The sequence below is a fragment of the Manis pentadactyla genome, chromosome 14 (assembly GCF_030020395.1).
Source record: "Manis pentadactyla isolate mManPen7 chromosome 14, mManPen7.hap1, whole genome shotgun sequence".
Classification (NCBI taxonomy): Eukaryota; Metazoa; Chordata; class Mammalia; order Pholidota; family Manidae; genus Manis; species Manis pentadactyla.
Window position 1 is genome coordinate 53294115 of NC_080032.1, and position 13474 is coordinate 53307588.

The window sequence follows — 13474 nt, forward strand, 5'->3', positions numbered from 1 at the left end:
CTTTGCATCAACATGGAAATCACATTGATTAGCAAGGAGAGAAAACAAAATCAGATCTACAAAGCTGAAACTTCTCTGTCCAAAGGGAGAGGACACAACTGAATTGTTGTCAAACGGAATGTAGGGCAAATATGTTTTGCATCTACAGTCAATCTGGATGATGAAGTTTTAACACTGTTTAACTTTATAAAATACTCAGATTTAAAATAAAACAACACTTCTCCCTACTGATCTCTGCCTGGGACAGACCAGGCTGGGGAGCAAACCCTTCTCAAAGGTGTCACATCAGGAGCATCAGAGGGGGACAGACACGGTTTCAGTCTCTGATGTTGTTGATGAGGGGGGCTCTGTATGTCCTTCAGCAGAGACAAGCTGGAGTAACAGCCAATGAACCTGACTTGTGCCCCCTTTTCCCCCAAAATATTCATTTTGGGGAATCTTCCTTATCTCCATTTTCTTTCCTTTTTAGTATTTCAAACTTTCCTCCTTAGGACATAAGAGTAATCTTTGTGCATTAAAAATTTTAAATTTTCTTCTCAGTTAATATCTACTGGATGTAGGTGCAGTCTTTGTCCATTCACCAAAACGACCTAACAGGTTCTGAAATTACTCCTTCATACAGGAAGCTCACTGTCTATACGTATAGATGCTAAGAGCCCAGAACTGTCATCAACACTTTCATAGTTAATATCACCACCATCACTTCCACTTCCACTACCACTACCTCCACCAGCACTACCATCTTCACTATCACCACTGTCATCACCACCACCACCACCATCATCAGAGCATCATCACCACCACACCACCACCACTACCACCACTTCACCACCACCATCACCACCACTACATCACCACCACCACTGCCGCTGCCACCACCACTGCCACCACAACCATCATCACCACACCACCACCACAACCACCACCACCATCACCACCACCACCACCATCACCACCACCACATCACCATCACAACCACCATCACCACCACCACCGCCACTGCCACCACCGCCACCAAAAACCACCACCATCACCACCACCACCACCACCACCACCTCCACATTCCTAATCCCTTGTTAATATCACTCCTGCAGCAGTAGAACAATGACAAATTACCAAGTACTTTTTCTGTGCCTGGTGTTGTGCTAAGTACTTTCTCTGCATAATCTCACTGAATCATCCCAAAACCATATATGAGATAGTATTATTATCCCCACTTAACAGAGGAGAAAACTGATGCTTACAGAGGTTGAGTCATGTGACCAATGTCATGAGCACTTCCAGTGCTGGAATTGGATAAATATGTAGATCTGCCTGGGTTCACTTATTTGCTAAACTACATTGCCTCTATTCTCATCTTCCCCCCCGAGTCTGACATATCTCTAAAGATTTACCATTTCTGGAGCTTCTTCCATTGTTACTTTATCCTATGCAGAGAGCAAGTACAGCCCAAAGGGAGCTTTGTACAGTGATTCGACCTCCTACAACCATGGCATCATCTTGTTAAGATGCAGAATCTTGTGAAGAAGGAGTTAAAGGTAAAAATAAAAGACACATATGGAGGAAACTTATTTAGATCATGATCTTTTAAAGCTTTAAACCCTTATCCTATAAAGGTAGCCTAGAGTTTATCTATGAAGGTAGGATACAAATCCATGAAGTCCCTTCTGCCTTCCCCATCTCGGTGCACTGCTTATTAATTTAAGGGTTCAGATAATATGAGCAATCAAAATTTGATCTGGGTGACTATAATTCATTGGCGTCATTTTCTTAGGGTCTTTCTGGTCCAGATGGATATGGACATCCAGGACAAAAAGGAAAAAAGGTGAGGGTCTCCTTATGGAGGATTCACAACTATAGACTGTAGTTTTAAGTTCATTTCACTAGAATAAGAGTTATTCCCCAGGTGGTATGACAGGAATGGTTTCTAATTACTGTTTACGACATGTTGTAGCTGCCAGAGTTCCCTCCTTGAAAAACATAAGCTGATTTTGCCCCTCCCTTATTTAAAGATCAAACTCCTTACCTCACCTTCCACTTACACCAGCGATTACCCCCCCAGCCTGGGCGGGCCTGGTCCTTTCCAAGCCCCTTACCTTAGACACATTCTTGCCTTTATTTCTGATGTCCTTCCTCATTGCCCTCCTTTGGACAATTTCTGCTCAATTTCTAAGACCAACTTAGTTATCAACTTCTCCCTTGGGGAAGCCTTCTTGGACTTCCACAGACAGAATTTGTTTCCTATACTCTGTGCTTCTAAAGCACATTGCTTACATATTTCTCTAGTAGCCCCTTTCCATTGAAGCTACGCATCATTTATCCCTGCATTCCTGTCTACCTCCCAGTTTGTGAACTTAATAGCAGGATTGCATCTTTCTTGTTCCTCTATTGCTGAAACAGAGCCTGGCACAGAATAGGTGCTCAATAAATGCTTGCACTCCTGTAAGAAGCTGGTATTTTAATATGTAGTTACTGGGTCACTGACAGAGGTTTTGAAGCATGGAAGTCACATTGAAGCTTGAACAAGTGAAATGTCGATAGCCACAGTTATTCTGGGTGCTTTAGTATGCAAGTTACATTTATTGCCTCACAAAATAACAAATCACTGGAGTGTTTAGTGATGTCCAGCTACTTAACAATGTCAGGACTCTGAATGGCTTCTCTGAACTTTTTTTTTGTTTTTCTTGTGGCTACAAGATGGCACCACTGCCATTTTATCAAGCAAGAAAATGTCCAGAATGTAGTTAGATCTTAGTAAATATCTGTTGATTGTTGAACACCGGGGACCTCAGCTATCATCTACTTCAGCCTTGTCAATGTGCTGACAAGAAAACTGAGAGTCGGATAAGTGAGGTAACTTGCCTGTAGTCACGTAGAGCTGGGTGTAGAGGCTAGCCCATTGGAGCCCCACCCTAGCAAATTAAGTTTTTCTTCTCTCTGGCAGAGTTTGCATAGCAGGGGAATTCTGAGTATAATTCAAATGAGCCACATACCAGCCCTGAGCTAAGCACAAGGAATATCTCGTTTACTGTGATGCAGTTAACCCTATGGAATGCAGAGTCCGTCCACAGTGTATGAATTTTTCCTAGTAAGACCTGCTGCTCTCACTATAAGTGGCTCTTACTGCTGCTTTGCCAGCTGACTATGTTTTCCTGCCTGTTCACTTCCCCCTGAGTCCACTATTTCATACCTTCTGATCTCCCATTAAACCTTCAAGACCTGCAAGAGCCCAAAGAGAACAAACTCAACAGGAGCCGTTAAGTGAAGTGGGGATGGGCCACCAATGGGGCCATGTGTCTCCTGTAGATTTGACTGAGGTTTAGGGGATATTACTGTCCATCAGGAGAGGCTCTTATAAATTAATATATTCATCTCAGTCTCCCCAACTATCTTCCCGACGTGGTCTCAGAAATGAAGTGGTTGAAAAGCATGCCATCTCCAAGGCAAAGAAAAATTCCACCCCAGCAGAGCACCTCGTGGTAATTGAAAACCTGTGTGTCTGCATCTTGGTGCTTCTCACAAAACAAGCAAAGAGAAACTGTGTTCTTATTATCCCATCAATTTAAACAAAAGAGATCAACAGTGAGCCTTCAGTAAGATCTGTGTCTTATTTACATGTCTATTTTAAAAACAAAATTAGAAACTATCAAATCTGAAGTAATGTTTTTTCACATTCCCAGATCAGAAATTTTTTACTGCCTTCAGTGTATTCCAGGATATTTGCATCCTTTAATACACACTCCAATTTATAGATGGAAAACATAGGTATCAATCACATAACATACATGTCTCCTAGCAATAGGGAGGGAACACTGACTTGGCAAATTGCTCAGTTTGGGAGCTTGGGTTTTTGCCACAATCGTCCCACCCCTCTTACTGTCTAACTCTTCCATATTTGGTCCATTCCTACCCATTTGTTGTTCAAGAATATTCTGGAATCCTTTAACCTAGAAATCATAAAGAATAAAACCATCATTTTGATCACAAAGGCAAAATGTCATAGTTGATCACATAAAAAGTTAAAACCCCTTTATGTTGAAAAGCACTGTGAAGTCAAAAGCAAACAGAAAAATGGGAAAAAATATATGCAAATATAAGCAAGGGACCAAAGCAAAGGACTCTACCCTGTTGAAATACTTAAAATTGCTGCTACTCAATCATTTTCATCTACACATTTTATATTTGCTAAACATAAATGTAAAAACTCTTTTAGATTGAAAATGGGCAAAAAACATGAATGGAGGATTCAGAGAAGGAAAAATACAAATGTACAATAAACCTGTAAAATGTTCAATTTCATAAGAAGTCAAAGAACACAAGTTAAAATGAGATACTCTTTTTGTTCCTCAAATTAAAATATTTTTAAAATAGAAAATCCCTATCTAAACTTGGGAAATTTATAAAAGTACACATTCTGGTGGGAGTGTCAATTGGTACAACTTTTCTGAAGAGCAATTGGATGATGCATATCAAAAGTCATAGTTATAGAGATTTATATGGGCTATGCTTGGACAGATGCACACAGAAACATGTACACATATGCTTATCTCAAGGATATGTTGGCGGAAGAAATGAGACATCTATAGTAGACTCGGTGATATTACTCTAAATTTATGGATGGAAAAAATGGATGTCCATCATATACTAAGTGTGAAAAGATTCAGAATAGAAAATATCTTAAGTTCCAAGTTTTTAAAATAAAAAACAAATTATATGTATATATACACATACATATATACAACACAAAAACACACACATATATACACACACACACAAATATGTATATGATGAATTAAGGATAATTTTAATTTTTTGCTTTCTAATATTTTCCATGAAAGTATATTACTTGTGTACACACATTCATACATGATAATGTAGTATATAATTAATATATGCTGTATATTATATAGTTTAAGATAGGAGTGTATATGTGTGTATATGTATATTTAGGGTTTCAGAATAGCTCAGTGTATTCATTAGACTGAAGGTCAGTGCAGTGCGACCTCAGTGCTCAATAGCAGTGACACAGAGGAATGTCTCAAACTGAAGCTGCAAGTAGCCAGGGCAGGTTGATAAGGAGCACCACAGTTTTCTGGGATGAAGGCTTTCTATATTTTCTTGCCTTGCCATTGGGATGGGGGTGCTCTACTTTCCAAATTGCCTCATGGTCCAAGATACCTGTCAAGCTTTAGCCAGCAGGAAAAGAAAAGGAAGGATACTTTTTCGAAGTTGTACCTACCATTTTTCTTACTCTGTTATCAAGACTGTAGGAGGATGGCTATCTCACTGGGAACTGTAGTCCTTTCTCCAGGCAGCCATATGCCCAGCCAGAGATTGGGGTTCTGCTTCTAGAGGAAAAAGGGAGAATGGACATTAGGGAGCAAGTAGAGTCTCTGCCCCATGCAGGCAGGAGCTAGGAAGGCCACTGCTTGAGTGTCTCAGAGGAGATGGCTTTCATATTAATGCAATCTAATGGAAAAATGCCACTGCTTATGTAAACTAACAGTATCTTCTTTTCCCTCCACAATAATTTCCCTTCCAGTATGTCCAACAGGTAAATAATACTTCTTATTTACTTAAATCTTCACCTGTTTAGAAGCATCACAGAAAATCTTAAACCTGTGTATCTATTGTGTCAAGGTGTTTCCAAATGCGCAGTGTTTCCAACTGAAGTGGTCTTCGCCTTGGACTTGTCAAATAATGTCTCCCAGTTGGATTTTGAGAGGATGAGAGACATTTTATTGTCTCTGTTGATGAAGATGGACATAAGCAGGAGTAACTGTCCAGTGGGTGCCCAAGTTGCCATCATTTCGTATGACACCAAAACAGATTACCTGATTCACTTCTCAGACTATAAGGGGCCATCACTCCTGCAGGGCATCAGGAATATCCCCCTGGAAGGGTCATCTGGCAGCAGGAATCTTGGGGATGCCATGAGGTTCAAGGCAAGACATATGTTCAATCGTGCGTGCTCGGGCCTTGTCATGAGGAAAGTGGCTGTGTTCTTCCTGGCAGGCTGGGCCCGTGATGCAGAAGCCGTCAGTGCAGATACACTGGGGCTCCATGTGCTGGACATCACCCCTGTGGCTGTCAGCTTCACCGAGGAGCACAACCTCCCAGAGGTCCTGCTGAGGGGCAGGGCTGGGGGAGGGTGGCTGGTGGCAGGGGACAAATTCCCCAGAATTGATGTGTGACCATTGGTGGTGGTGGGGAGTCTCATTACGGCCTCTACTATGAGTCCTGACTGGCCGTTCTTGAGCACTTACTCTGTGCTACGTGCCTTCTAAGCATTATCTTAATGGAATTATCCCCCAAACTCTATAAGGTACATATTTTTATAATGTATCTCTTTTGGAGATTAGAAAACTAAGGCTTGGAGATGGTAAATATACCACTGAAAGTCAAACACCTGAGTCTGCTTAATAGGAGCAAGTCTCCTAAGTTCTGACAATCACATATAAGAAATGCTGTTGAAACTAATTTAATCAGACATACTGAGGTACTATGGTTATTAGAAATCTGTTTATAAAGATTTTCCGGAAGGGGGCGGAAGATGGCGGCGTGAGTAGAGCAGCGGAAATCTCCTCCCAAAACAACATATATCTATGAAAATATAACAAAGACAACCCTTCCTAGAATAAAGACCAGAGGACACAGGACACTATCCAGACCACATCCGCACCTGAGAGAACCCAGCGCCACGCGAAGGGGGTAAGATACAAGCCCCGGCCCCGCGGGAGCCGAGCGCCCCTCCCCGCAGCTCCCGGCGGGAGAAGAGCAGGCAGAGCGGGAGGGAGACGGAGCCCAGGACTGCCGAACACCCAGCCCCAGCCATCCGGGCCAGAGAGCAGGGCGCTCGATACTAGGAAAACAGGGCAGCAAGAACACTGAGCGGGCACTGGAGGCTGGGCGACAGAGGGCATAAGAAAAGCGCGCGACCATATTTTTTTTGCTTTTTTGCTGTTTTGTCTTGGCGAGCGCTTTTTGGAAGTCTTAAAGGGATAGGGACCCCAATACTAGGGAAACAGGGCAGAAAGACCGACCGGTGAGCAGAGGCCTGAGGCTGGCACCGGAGAATAAAGAAAAACGAACGACCACCTTTTTTTTTAATTAAAAACTTTTTTTTTTTTTTTAATTAAAAAAATTTTTTTTTCTTTTTTTTTGGTGGGCGTTGTTTTGTTTTGGTGGGTGCTTTTTGGAATTCTTAAAGGGGCAGGGCGGGTCACTTAATCCAGAGGTAGGGAATCCGGGATCTCTGGGCACCCTAACCCCTGGGCTGCAGGGAGCTCGGAGGCCCCTTACGGAGATAAATAGCCTCCCAGCAGCTCCTGCTCCAACGCGACTCCACCATTTTGGAGTAGCTGCCTGAGCCAGGCCACGCCCATAGCAACAGCGGAGATTAATTCCATAGCAGCCGGGCAGGAAGCAGAAACCCTGTCTGCGCGCAGCTGCGCAGCACAAGCCACTAGAGGTCGCTGTTCTCACAGGAGAGGAGGGCCACAAACCAACAAGAAAGGAAGTCCTTCCAGCCGTCACTCGTCCCAGTTCTGCAAACTATTCCTATCACCATGAAAAGGCAAAGCTACAGGCAGACAAAGATCACAGAGACAACACCAGAGAAGGAGACAGACCTAACCAGTCTTCCTGAAAAAGAATTCAAAATAAGAATCATAAACATGCTGACAGAGATGCAGAGAAATACGCAAGAGAAATGGGATGAAGTCCAGAAGGAGATCACAGATGCCAGAAAGGAGATCGCAGAAATGAAACAAACTCTGGAAGGGTTTATAAGCAGAATGGATAGAATGCAAGAGGCCATTGATGGAATTGAAATCAGAGAACAGGAACGCATAGAAGCTGACATAGAGAGAGACAAAAGGATCTCCAGGAATGAAACAATATTAAGAGAACTGTGTGACCAATCCAAAAGGAACAATATCCGTATTAGAGGGGTCCCAGAAGAAGAAGAGAGAGGAAAAGAGATGGAAAGTATCTTGGAAGAAATAATTGCTGAAAACTTCCCCACACTGGGGGAGGACGTAATTGAACAGACCACGGAAATACACAGAACCCCCAACAGAAAGGATCCAAGAAGGGCAACACCAAGACACATAATAATTAAAATGGCAAAGATCAAGGACAAGGAAAGAGTGTTAAAGGCAGCTAGAGAGAAAAAGGTCACCTATAAAGGGAAACCCATCAGGCTAACGTCAGATTTCTCAACAGAAACCCTACAGGCCAGAAGAGAATGGCATGATATATTTAATACAATGAAACAGAAGGGCCTTGAACCAAGGATACTGTATCCAGCACGACTATCATTCAAATATGACGGTGGGATTAAACAATTCCCAGACAAAGAAAAGCTGAGGGAATTTGCTTTCCACAAACCACCTCTACAGAACATGTTACAGGGACTGCTCTAGATGGGAGCACTCCTAGAAAGAGCACAGCACAAAACACCCAACATATGAAGAATCGAGGAGGAGGAACAAGAAGGGAGAGAAGAAAAGAATCTCCAGACAGTGTATATAACAGCTCAATAAGTGAGCTAAGTTAGGCAGTAAGATACTAAAGAGGCTAACCTTGAACCTTTGGTAACCACGAATTTAAAGCCTGCAATGGCAATAAGTACATATCTTTCAATAGTCACCCTAAATGTTAATGGATTGAATGCACCAATCAAAAGACAAAGAGTAACAGAATGGATAAAAAAGCAAGACCCATCTATATGCTGCTTACAAGAAACTCACCTCAAACCCAAAGACATGTACAGACTAAAAGTCAAGGGATGGGAAAACATATTTCAAGCGAACAACAGTGAGAAGAAAGCAGGGGTTGCAGTACTAATATCAGACAAAATAGACTTCAAAACAAAGAAAGTAACAAGAGATAAAGAAGGACACTACATAATGATAAAGGGCTCAGTCAAAAAAGAGGATATAACCATTCTAAATATATATGCACCCAACATAGGAGCACCAGCATATGTGAAACAAATACTAACAGAACTAAAGGGGGATATAGACTGCAATGCATTCATTCTAGGAGACTTCAACACACCACTCACCCCAAAGGATAGATCCACCGGGCAGAAAATAAGTAAGGACACGGAAGCACTGAACAACACAGTAGAGCAGATGGACCTAATAGACATCTATAGAACTCTACATCCAAAAGCAACAGGATATACATTCTTCTCAAGTGCACATGGAACCTTCTCCAGAATAGACCACATACTAGGCCACAAAAAGAGCCTCAGAATATTCGAAAAGACTGAAATCCTACCAACCAACTTTTCAGACCACAAAGGCATAAAACTAGAAATAAACTGTACAAAGAAAGCAAAGAGGCTCACAAACACATGGAGGCTTAACAACACGCTCGTAAATAATCAATGGATCAATGACCAAATCAAAATGGAGATCCAGCAATATATGGAAACAAATGACAGCAACAACACTAAGCCCCAACTTCTGTGGGACACAGCAAAAGCAGTCTTAAGAGGAAAGTATATAGCAATCCAAGCATATTTAAAAAAGGAAGAGCAATCCCAAATGAATGGTCTAATGTCACAACTATCGAAATTGGAAAAAGAAAAACAGATGAGGCCTAAGGTCAGCAGAAGGAGGGACATAATAAAGATCAGAGAAGAAATAAATAAAATTGAGAAGAATAAAACAATAGCAAAAATCAATGAAACCAAGAGCTGGTTCTTCGAGAAAATAAACAAAATAGATAAGCCTCTAGCCAGACTTAATAAGAAGAAAAGAGAGTCAACACAAATCAACAGTAACAGAAACGAGAAAGGAAAAATCACGACGGACCCCACAGAAATACAAAGAATTATTAGAGAATACTATGAAAACCTATATGCTAACAAGCTGGGAAACCTAGGAGAAATGGACAACTTCCTAGAAAAATACAACCTTCCAAGATTGACCCAGAAAGAAACAAAAAATCTAAACAGACCAATTACCAGCAACGAAATTGAAGCGGTAATCAAAAAACTACCGAAGAACAAAACCCCCGGGCCAGATGGATTTACCTCGGAAATTTATCAGACATACAGGGAAGACATAATACCCATTCTCCTTAAAGTTTTCCAGAAAATAGAGGAGGAGGGGATACTCCCAAACTCATTCTATGAAGCTAACATCACCCTAATACCAAAACCAGGCAAAGACCCCACCAAAAAATAAAACTACAGACCAATATCCCTGATGAACGTAGATGCAAAAATACTCAATAAAATATTAGCAAACCGAATCCAAAAATACATCAAAAGGATCATACACCATGACCAAGTGGGATTCATCCCAGGGATTCAAGGATGGTACAACATTCGAAAGTCCATCAACATCATCAACCACATCAACAAAAGGAAAGACAAAAACCACATGATCATCTCCATAGATGCTGAAAAAGCATTTGACAAAGTTCAACATCCATTCATGTTAAAAACTCTCAGCAAAATGGGAATAGAGGGCAAGTACCTCAACATAATAAAGGCCATCTGTGATAAACCCACAGCCAACATTATATTGAACAGCGAGAAGCTGAAAGCATTTCCGCTGAGATCGGGAACTAGACAGGGATGCCCACTCTCTCCACTGTTATTTAACATAGTACTGGAGGTCCTAGCCATGGCAATCAGACAAAATAAAGAAATACAAGGAATCCAGATTGGTAAAGAAGAAGTTAAACTGTCACTATTTGCAGATGACATGATACTGTACATAAAAAACACTAAAGACTCCACCCCAAAACTACTAGAACTGATATCGGAATATAGCAAAGTTGCAGGATACAAAATCAACACACAGAAATCTGTGGCTTTCCTATATACTAACAATGAACCAACAGAAAGAGAAATCAGGAAAACAACTCCATTCACAATTGCATCAAAAAAAATAAAATACCTAGGAATAAACCTAACCAAAGAAGTGAAAGACTTATACTCTGAAAACTACAAGTCACTCTTAAGATAAATTAAAGGGGACACTAACAAATGGAAACTCATCCCATGCTCGTGGCTAGGAAGAATTAATATCGTCAAAATGGCCATCCTGCCCAAAGCAATATACAGATTTGATGCAATCCCTATGAAACTACCAGCAACATTCTTCAATGAACTGGAACAAATAATTCAAAAATTCATATGGAAACACCAAAGACCCCGAATAGCGAAAGCAATCCTGAGAAAGAAGAATAAAGTAGGGGGGATCTCACTCCCCAACTTCAAGCTCTACTATAAAGCCGTAGTAATCAAGACAATTTGGTACTGGCACAAGAACAGAGCCACAGACCAATGGAACAGACTAGAGAATCCGGACATTAACCCAGACATATACGGTCAATTAATATTTGATAAAGGAGCCATGGACATACAATGGCGAAATGACAGTCTCTTCAACAGGTGGTGCTGGCAAAACTGGACAGCTACATGTAGGAGAATGAAACTGGACCATTGTCTAACCCCATATACAAAAGTAAACTCAAAATTGATCAAAGACCTGAATGTAAGCCATGAAACCATTAAACTCTTGGAAGAAAACATAGGCGAAAACCTCTTAGACATAAACATGAGTGACCTCTTCTTGAACATATCTCCCCGGGCAAGGAAAACAACAGCAAAAATGAGTAAGTGGGACTATATTAAGCTGAAAAGCTTCTGTACAGCAAAAGACACCATCAATAGAACAAGAAGGATCCCTACAGTATGGGAGAATATATTTGAAAATGACACATCCGATAAAGGCTTGACGTCCAGAATATATAAGGAGCTCACACGCCTCAACAAACAAAAAACAAATAACCCAATTAAAAAATGGGCAGAGGAACTGAACAGACAGTTCTCCAAAAAAGAAATACAGATGGCCAACAGACACATGAAAAGATGCTCCACATCGTTAATTATCAGAGAAATGCAAATTAAAACTACAATGAGGTATCACCTCACACCAGTAAGGATGGCTGCCATCCAAAAGACAAACAACAACAAATGTTGGCGAGGCTGTGGAGAAAGGGGAACCCTCCTACACTGCTGGTGGGAATGTAAGTTAGTTCAACCATTGTGGAAAGCAGTATGGAGGTACATCAAAATGCTCAAAACAGACTTACCATTTGACCCAGGAATTCCACTCCTAGGAATTTACCCTAAGAACGCAGCAATCAAGTTTGAGAAAGACAGATGCACCCCTATGTTTATTGCGGCACTATTTACAATAGCCAAGAATTGGAAGCAACCTAAATGTCCATCGATAGATGAATGGATAAAGAAGAGGTGGTACATATACACAATGGAATACTACTCAGCCATAAGAAAAGGGCAAATCCAATCATTTGCAGCAACATGGATGGAGCTGGAGGGTATTATGCTCGGTGAAACAAGCCAAGCAGAGAAAGAGAAATACCAAATGATTTCACTTATCTGTGGAATATAAGAACAAAGGAAAAACTGAAGGAACAAAACAGCACCAGAATCACAGAACTCAACAATGGACTAACAGGTACCAAAGGGAAAGGGACTGGGGAGGGTGGGTGGGTAGGGAGGGATAAGGGGGGGAGAAGTAGGGGGGTATTAAGATTAACATGCATGGGGGGGTAGGAGAAAAGGGAGGGCTGTACAACACAGAGAAGGCAAGTAGTGATTCTACAACATTTTGCTATGCTGATGGACAGTGACTGTAAAGGGGTTTATAGGGGGGACCTGGTATAGGGGAGAGCCTAGTAAACATAATATTCATCATCTAAGTGTAGATTAGTGATACCAAAAACAAAGCAAAAAAAAAAAAAAAAATAGGGCAGTTACTGTGTGGTAACCTCCAACGAGTTCTACACAAGGGTATAAAGGGCATATAAAAGTGTAGGCAAAGGGTCTGTTTGTGTTTATACAGAGGATCAAAGCCTAACTGGGCTACCCCGAAAATGAACTAAGATACGATATGAAAAAGAACTCCCAACATCTGCACTCTCTGGAAGACTCATGCCAGAAGATGATCATCAAAAAACCCCAACAAAGATCCACGCACTGCTACAGCTGTAGATGCACTCATCCCACCAGTTCCTGGACTTGCCATGGGAATGAGGAAGGAGATATCTAAGCTGGCCTGTGCATACAGTAAAACAACAAATTTGACTGGATCTATACTGTTGGAACTCAACCAAGAATTTGGAGAAGTGCAAATTGTAGCGCTCCAAAGTCTTACAACTACAGACTATTTACTGTTAAAAGAACATATGGCATGTGAACAGTCCCCAGGAATGGGTTGTTTTAATTTGTCTGATTTCTCTCAGACTGTTCAAGTTCAGTTGGACAATATCCACCATATCATAGATAAGTTTTCACAAATGCCTAAGGTGCCTTAATGGTTTTCTTGGTTTCACTGGAGATGGCTGGTAATTACAGATATGCTTTGGTTATGTAACTATACTCCTATTATGTTAATGTGTGTGCGCAATTTAAGTAGTA

The 13474-nt window shown here is 41.3% G+C and overlaps 1 protein-coding gene across 1 annotated transcript in view; it reads left to right on the forward strand.

The window, feature by feature from the left end:
- Nucleotides 1-13474, forward strand: part of LOC130680538 (collagen alpha-4(VI) chain-like) — a 283814-nt gene that overhangs the window by 257375 nt on the left and 12965 nt on the right. Inside the window, 2 exon segments of the mRNA XM_057491269.1 lie at nucleotides 1791-1825; nucleotides 5597-6188. Of these exon segments, the coding sequence (XP_057347252.1) occupies nucleotides 1791-1825; nucleotides 5597-6188 (627 nt within the window).